The following is an 8,411-nucleotide window of genomic DNA, read 5'->3' on the forward strand; positions in this document are numbered from 1 at the left end:
GCTGGATATGACGGGCCGCACACACCACGTACATGTGTAATAGCGCGCCGCCGGCATATCCAGCCAGAGCCGCGTTCTGCTGGAGCGACAGATCCAGTGCGTATGGAAGAATGTCGGCAGCGGCCCACCAGGCATTTGCCCGGTGTGCCAGATGGCCAGGCCTGAAACCACACGCCATCTCTGACATTGACTTCCGTGGCCTGAAATTTATTCATGGAAACGTTTAAAAAAAAAAAAACTTTCACGCCTCCGTAATCTGTTAAGAGCTTTTGGGTCCCAGAGGGTCATTTATGGAAGCCCACCAGCAAGGCCCGTGTCTTTAAAGGGTTAATACGGCATCACTGCATTCATTCGGTAACCTTTACCAGAGCTTTAGCGACCAAACTCTACGGGGTCCTCAGAGATTGTCCCCTGGAAGGATCCCCTGCCACCCGTTGTCCTCATTAGAGGCAATTAATTAGAGCACCCTCGGGCCCTTCTCTCGGTGGGAACGTGGGTAGGAAGCTAGCTTAATGAGGCTCACGTGGAAGCCTAATCTATTAATGGCTGTAGGCCTGCTGCAGACTATCGCCCCTTCGCGTTCCAGCACGGGCTGTCTATATATCGCCTTGGATAAATTATAAGCCTCCAGCATTCTCCATAGTCCAACGCGTACCCAAGGTTTTTACGGGGTTATCTTTTGTTTGTTTGCATTTTCCTGTGATTGTCGTGATATATTAAGGCGGGGGTGTCCAACCTGCGGCCCTCCAGCTGCTGCAGGACTACATCTCCCATACTCCTCAGCCAGCCCCTTAGCTGAAAGAGCATTTTGGGAGATGTAGTCCTGCAGCAGCTGGAGGGCCGCAGGTTGGACACCCCTCTATTAAGGTATTGGTATAATCTATGATACGGTGTTAGTATAGTCGATGTTAAAGCTGGGACATGATAAGGGTACAAAAAATTGTTTGGGAATAAGTGCCATCATTGCTCGTACCGGAGTAGCAAAGGACGCTAAGGGCCACACTTTTTTATTCTTGTTCAGACATGTAATGAAGATAATTGGTGGTTTTCATGCGTGTTCTTGTGTACGTTACAGAGCTGCCCTTCTTGTGGAGACACCGGGAGCCGCGAGGGAGCGGAGGAAGCGGCCCCCGCGGCAAATGGAGGCCAAGATGAGTGGAAGGGAGGAACCAGCCGGGTAGGAAAAATGTTTTATGTGGTGAGGGTACGATGAGGGGTTGGAAACGGTGCCGCTGAGATGGACGATACAAGGAGGTGAGGTCCTTGGCCAGAGGATTAAAAGACTAACATGGAGGAAGAGGTTAAGAAGGATGTGGAGGGTTAATCAGCTTTGTCAGTATGGCTCTGTTTTCTCATTATCATGCGTTGTTTTGTCTAATTTGTTGCTCTACTTTAGCCCTCAGCCATTGGACGCCACTTGAAAAGCCAAAATGGCCTCCTGAGCCCACCCCAGGAAGATACGTTGACCAACAGCCAGGCTTCTTTGTATGAGATGCTGCAGGAGAAGGGCCGGTGGTGCGGGGTCAGCATGGATCAGTCGGCCCTGCTCCCTCTCCGCTTCAAAAACATCCGCGAGAAGACCGATGCCCACTTTGTAGAGGTCATCAAAGAGGACAGGTGAGTGAGTGTGCGATGGATAATGGTGGCATGCTTCCAGGTAATGGGAGCATGGAGGAAACACATGGAGTAGACTCTGGAAAGTGGTCAGGGAGTGGGCATCGTGGGGGCAAGAAGATAGCCCTGGGGTCGGGTATTAAGCATTGCGGGTGAGGGGCAAGGATTTTGAGCGTTGTGGATGAGGGATCGGAGTCCCTATTGAAGGTGGCCGTCCAGAGTGATCGCTGTGATTGGGATGAGCGTAAAGTGCGCTCTGTTCAGAAGGAAAAAAACGTAAATATTGGGAAAGACCCCGAGACGTCTGCCATCACCACTTTTCTTATTCAGGAAAAGAAGTGAATGCAAGAGCTCTGAGAAAGCCCTGCTTTAGGTGGAATTACAGAAACCTGGTGACAAGTCTGGATGAAAGTGATATTTTCTTATCTTTGTCCACTTTAGCCTTATGAAAGATTACTTCTTCAAGCCGCCCATTAACCGTTTCAGTCTGAACTTCCTCGACAAGGAGCTGGAGACCTCATACAGAGCCAGCTACCAGGAGGAGGTACTTTATGGGGTTACGGGGGGGGGGATTTAATATAAACCATGTTTGTTCACAAATTCCGTGTCGCTGGATATCTGTAATATAAATTCATCTCTTAACGTCGGATAAACTGTAACCATGAAATTATACAAATATGAGAGTTATGATTATTTAAGACCATCTCATATGTTTGCTTAGGATATCCATGCTAAAAAAAAAAATAAGTTTTTTTTTATTTTGTTTTAAGAAAAAAAGGTTTTCAATGTATTTCAGCAATTGTATCTGAGGTTTATGTACACAATTATGAGTGGCGGGTGAGTTAATGTGGTATGGAACACTTAAATCATCTCCATGCATTATAAAGAATCGTCACGTTGAGTTTCTCCGGATCATCAGCGAGACGTATTGAAGTATTGAAGAAATATAACTGTATGGTGATCAGAAGTGTTTCATCTTTCCTTAATTCCCCTAAACCTCATGGTTGAATGAATAAGCCCTTGTGGATGTATTCTCACATCAGCCTCCCTTTTTGTCAGGTGAAGCGCATGGCTCCGGTGAAGACGTTTGCCAGTGCCACCTTCAGCTCTCTTCTGGACGTCCTTCTAAGTTTTGTTATCTTCCTGCTCCTGTCCATCACCTGCTTCCTAAAGCCAGGCACAGACCCCGTTTTGCCTCCTCCGTCGGTGCTTATAGTCCTGGCAGTCTGCGGTCTTCTCGGCTTGCTTTCCCTGCTCGTGTCTGTCAGGTGAGGAGCAAAGATTAGGCGAGGAGCAAAGATTAGGCGAGCCACCCCCTTACACACCTACCTACCTCAGCTTAAACTAGGGCTACCTTTATGTTTTTATACATATAGCGGGGTGGAGGGATTTGGGGGCACCGACCGGTAGGCATCACTATTTCTGGGCACTTTAATGCCTACCTACCTGCTTCCTTCTGCAAGACCTCTGGGAATATAGACAAATTTTTCATTTTTAAATTGTTAAAGTCCGATGCCCCTCTCCCCATCGCTCTTATCCTAAGGTTTTCTTTCCTTTTCCCCTCTCCATAGGATGGCGTTTTACCTGGAAGACATGATGCTGTGTACCCGGCACTTTTTGGAAATGATCTCAGGGTGGTTGCCCCGTCACTTCATTGGGACCGTCCTTGTGTGCCTCCCTGCGACCGTGGTCTTCTCTTACTTCACAAGTGACTTCTACACAGATATACATGTATGTATTAGCCGGGCTGCTTGGTAGAGGGTACTGTGCGTGATCCTAATTTAATGAAAAATGTGTGGGGTCTGGAGGTCTGCACATGGCGGCCTCTGGTAATAAGGTGTGATGAGTGCCGGGCTGACGGTCACTGTGTGTTTCCTCTCCGCAGTATACCATGTTTCTGTGCTCTGCTCTTCTCATCCCCATGGTTCAGTACTGTAACTTCTGCCAGCTCAGTTCCTGGCTACGCTCCAGCCTTGCCACCGTTGCTGGTGCCAGTATGCTGATACTGCTCTATAAGCCCATCTGCCAGGAAAGGTAAGTATGGCGGGGTTTGGAGAGGTGGAATAGAGAGCCACCCAAGGAGTTAGTGACCAAAGGATTTTTTTTTCTCCTCCCCCCAGACTCTCAGTGACCGATGAGCCCGACATGGAGGCAAACTACACGTAAGTATCAGATGAAGGCCTGGTTGAAAAGACAAGTCCATTTTTCAGCGCCCAAGGGGTGGGATGGCGGAGGTGGCGCCTCCAGGGCTGCTCCAGGCTGTAAATGTGGGCATTTTAGAAACTTTTTTCTAAAACTAAAAAAAAAATAAAAAAATTCCAGTACTCCAAATGGCCACATGGGGCAGTCTAGAGTAAACACGCCAATTACAATGAATCCATAGCGAGCCATTTGTAAGGTTCTTTGAAAAACCAGTTACACGGAGGTGGGGGGAAGGGCTCATGGATGGGATTTGGGAAGCTCTGCCTTCCAGGTTACTTTATTCATTATTTAGAGCGCTATACCCTTTGGCTTTAATATTTTGGAAAACAAGGACTGAAACCTGATAAAACAGTTATTTTATTTATATGGCGCCCAGGGTTTACACAGCGCTTCTTGCAGCCGGTACAGTCAAAGGGTCTGGCAACTGACAAAATAAGATAGACAGATATATTAGGTCAAGAGGCCTCGGCTCACAAGCTTACAATCATTCTGATAGCTGCATGGAACATTCACTCGTTGTGTTTTTCTTTTCAGCTTCCCGTTGCTGCTCCAGAACAACCTGAACTCCAGCGGTTCTGGGAGTCCTCTCTCGCGCCTTGGTCAGGAGTTAGCCGTGTCCTATTTTCTCCTTCTCCTGTTGGTGTGGTTCCTAAACCGTGAGTTTGAGGTCAGCTATCGGCTGCATTACCATGGGGATGTAGAGGCCGACCTTCACCGCACCAAGATACAGAGCATGCGCGACCAGGCGGACTGGCTTCTCCGTAACATCATCCCTTACCACGTGGCCGAGCAGCTGAAAGTCTCGCAGAGTTACTCCAAGAACCACGATGATGCCGGGGTCATCTTTGCCAGCATCGTCAACTTCAGCGAATTCTACGAGGAGAATTACGAAGGGGGTAAGGAGTGCTACCGTGTACTCAATGAGCTGATCGGGGACTTTGACGAGCTGCTCAGAAAGCCACACTATTCTTGCATCGAGAAGATCAAGACCATTGGGGCGACGTACATGGCTGCTTCTGGGCTTAATCCATCCCAGTGCCAGGACAGCAGCCAGCCTCACCGCCATCTGCAGACGTTGTTCGAATTCGCGAAGGAAATGATGAGCGTGGTGGACGACTTCAACAACAACATGCTTTGGTTCAATTTCAAGCTTCGCATAGGCTTTAACCACGGGCCCCTGACAGCCGGTGTGATCGGGACCACCAAATTGCTTTATGATATATGGGGAGACACGGTGAACATTGCCAGCAGAATGGACACGACGGGCGTTGAGTGCCGCATCCAGGCGAGCGAGGAAAGTTATAGGGTCCTGGTGAAAATGGGGTATGACTTCGATTACAGAGGGACGGTCAACGTCAAGGGGAAAGGGCAGATGAAAACGTACCTGTATCCGAAGTGTACGGACAACGGGGGTTTAGTGCCCCATCATCAGCTGTCCATCTCACCCGACATCCGGGTCCAGGTTGATGGGAGCATAGGGCGCTCGCCCACAGATGAAATCAGCAGCCTGGTGACTGGTGGAAAGGGGTCAGCGGATGTTGGAGGTGGGGAAGCAGGACGGAGGAGGGAAAAGCCAGAGGAACGTGGCCGGGATGGAGGAGCTCGGTGAGGGACGTGTAAAGGAGACGGACCAGACAGTTCGGGGGCCGCCCAGTGATGCAAGAAGACTGGCGTCCTGGAGCCTTCACGCTCTTCACGTTGCCAGCTCATAGACATTTTCACTATTTACCGAGGGCCGCTGCATCGTGCCGCAACTCAATGTCTTATGGTGATGTTGACTCGCAATGGCTGTCTATGTGGCTGGCTCTTTTCATTCTTCCTGGCTGTGTACCGGCAGCTGTCTGCCTCCTTTGTGCTCCTCATGAACCGCCATCTAAAGAGAGTCGGGGCAGCTGAATAAGTCATTACTCTGTGGACGGGATCATCCACACCGCGTTACTTAGTCGAGGCTGGCCGTAGAGCTGCTTTAGTTTGGCGTTAGTGAATACCTGCCCGCTCTGCTTAATGGGTGGAAGCTCTTCATTCGACTGTTGCGAGAGCACTTACCGCTTTGTGTTGATTCTGACCGAAGGTCCATGCAGAGACTAGGCAAGCAGATAAACTTAAAGATCTTCCTCGTTTCACCCTGCCCTACCCCACCTCATGACTCTTCTTTTACCACCTACTGTCAGCCATACTGAGGATTGATCCAAGTGCCTTCTGCTCTCTGGGGATCACTACTTACCCCCAGGCGAGGGGACAGTGACACATTGCCGCAATTCTTGCTAAACTTGCCAAAAGCATGCGCCTCTCTGGACTGCTACCCACCCTAGAGGGAAAAAGTATGTGTTTAGGGACAGAGTGGAAAAGTAACTTTTTTTTTATTATTATTATTATTATTAATCCTTTGAGTGTCAGACTGATGCCTCACCATTTGGTTCTAGAAGGGTTAATGGGGAAGGGGTTGGAACTTTTTCAGTACTTTCCTAAGACCATAAGATTGTAATGTGTTTTTGTTAACACTTTAGCTGCCTACCTGGATCCATTAGCCGTCCCCCCCGCCAACCAATTTTTACGATGTAAGCAAAAAAAAAAAGTATATATATATATATATATAAAAAAATATATAAAGTTCTAATATACTCTTGATCACCCAGATGATCATTAAAACCTTAAGTTATGTATTTAAACTCCGCTTTGTTGCCATAGCAGAACAACGTAATCCGGAAACCTCTCCAGTTTTCATCGAGGTCGTTAAACCTAAATCCTTGCGGGCCGCAGACGCGCCGGGATTTCCGACTAACCACAGCACAGCGGCTCAACGCGAGGGGATGTTAACGGGTTGTTTACATGTTAATTAGAGAAATCCTAAAACTCTGGCAGGATTGTGGCCCTCTGGGGCCGGGGGCCGGGTTTTTTAATGTTACGGAGGCCTTCCTCTGCTTTCATATGGATAAAAGTCACCGCACAATTGTGTTAGGAGAGTGTGTTTGGAACGCGGCTTTAATAAGATGTCTATAGGGTTATAACGAGTTCTTGATTTTAGCTCTTGATTTTAGAATCACGTGTATATGTATATATATATGTATGTATATAATATATATATATATATATACATACACAGTGATGTACATGTCTTCAGTAATAAAAATTATAATAAACATACACTACAAAGTGTGTTTTCTAGATATGTGTGTATGTGTATTATATGCACAGTGACGGTGTGTATATGTACACCTACACATATATCTTCACATGTACATACAGGCTTAGGTATAAGTAATCATACAAACGCACACAGACACATAAATGTACCGATATACATGTATTCATACATGTGTGTATAGGTGAATGTACATGGGAAGGCAGCATTTACAGGGTTGGTGGGGGTACAATGTAACGTTTGGATGCTGGGATGTTTTCCACGGGACCCCCGACCCCTTTCCTACCTCCCTTAGCCCCAGATCTCTGTGAAGATCCCTTCCTGCTGCGCGATATATTCTGTTCTGCAGAGCCTCCTGCAAAGCCAAAATAAAGAAGTTCAGTACGCAGATCTGCCTGTTTATTTAAAAATACACCTTTTTATTTATTTTTTTGTAGCGTTCCTAAATGTTTTTCTGATTGCATCCAATTACAGGGATACCAGGACATGCACATCTCGCTTACCCCAAACTATATCATTGTCTCCCTTCCTGATGTCTGCGTCGGGGTGCAGTTACACTCATCAGCCACTAGTAGTCGCTCTCGTATTAACTTTGAAATGCAATCGCGAACCAACGGAATTATCTACGCCAAGTCTTCATTTTATGCAAAGATAAAATGGAAGAGTTTCTCCGGGGGTCTTAGAACGCTGTTTTTTTTTATTATTAATCCTTGCACAAAGTTTATCAGATCAGTGTTTTCAATACATACGGATTCTATAACATCACACGCTATTAATACGGGTCTGATTAACTCTTCATTAACTCGTCATTCTGCGTAATTTACAATGGGGCCTGGAATTCCTAATATCTCATAAGATTTTATGACTTCTGGAATGGCTTACTTTTTCCAACCTGATAGCCATTTATTTTGCGCTCATTTCTTGCCTATCGTCGGGCGTTAATGGTTGTGATACTTTTTGGGTGCTGGGCAGGCTACCGAATTAGGATCCACCCTTCGCCCCCTAACTTTTAACAGCATAGGACAGAAGAGGCAAACAAAGTGGGTATAGAGGCCACATTGATTGTTTTAAAGGGCAAACCCTTTCTTTCAAGGTCATTTTCTGGGACTGACCCTTCATGGTGCATAATTATTATGATGCAATAAGTCAACTGCAGACGCAACGTGTGTGTAGTGGAGGAAAGCGTTAGAATGTAGGAGAATTTTTGGCATGTCCAATGTCCACAGCGCACACTCGATTCTGGAGGTTCTGCTACTGGGTTTTTTGCCTTTGGAGTAATATACCGTGGATATAAAAAGTCTACACCCCCCCCTGTTAAAATGCCAGGTTCTTGTGATGTTAAAGAATGGGACAAAGATAAATCATTTCAGAACTTTTTCCACCTTTAATGTGACCGATAATGTGAACAATTCAATTGCAAAACAAACTGAAATCTTTGGGGGTGGGGGCAAAC

The 8,411-nt window shown here is 46.8% G+C and overlaps 1 protein-coding gene across 1 annotated transcript in view; it reads left to right on the top strand.

Moving 5' to 3' along the window:
- Positions 1 to 6,400, top strand: part of ADCY9 (adenylate cyclase 9) — a 32,569-nt gene extending 26,169 nt beyond the window's left edge. Inside the window, exons 4-11 of the mRNA XM_053471332.1 lie at positions 1,076 to 1,177; positions 1,397 to 1,617; positions 2,056 to 2,158; positions 2,674 to 2,882; positions 3,186 to 3,345; positions 3,500 to 3,648; positions 3,735 to 3,776; positions 4,351 to 6,400. Of these exons, the coding sequence (XP_053327307.1) occupies positions 1,076 to 1,177; positions 1,397 to 1,617; positions 2,056 to 2,158; positions 2,674 to 2,882; positions 3,186 to 3,345; positions 3,500 to 3,648; positions 3,735 to 3,776; positions 4,351 to 5,425 (2,061 nt within the window). The 3' untranslated portion in view covers positions 5,426 to 6,400. The remainder of the gene's footprint in view (positions 1 to 1,075; positions 1,178 to 1,396; positions 1,618 to 2,055; positions 2,159 to 2,673; positions 2,883 to 3,185; positions 3,346 to 3,499; positions 3,649 to 3,734; positions 3,777 to 4,350) is intronic.
- The last annotated feature ends 2,011 nt before the right edge of the window (positions 6,401 to 8,411 follow it).

Source organism: Spea bombifrons, chromosome 7 (assembly GCF_027358695.1).
Source record: "Spea bombifrons isolate aSpeBom1 chromosome 7, aSpeBom1.2.pri, whole genome shotgun sequence".
Classification (NCBI taxonomy): domain Eukaryota; kingdom Metazoa; phylum Chordata; class Amphibia; order Anura; family Pelobatidae; genus Spea; species Spea bombifrons.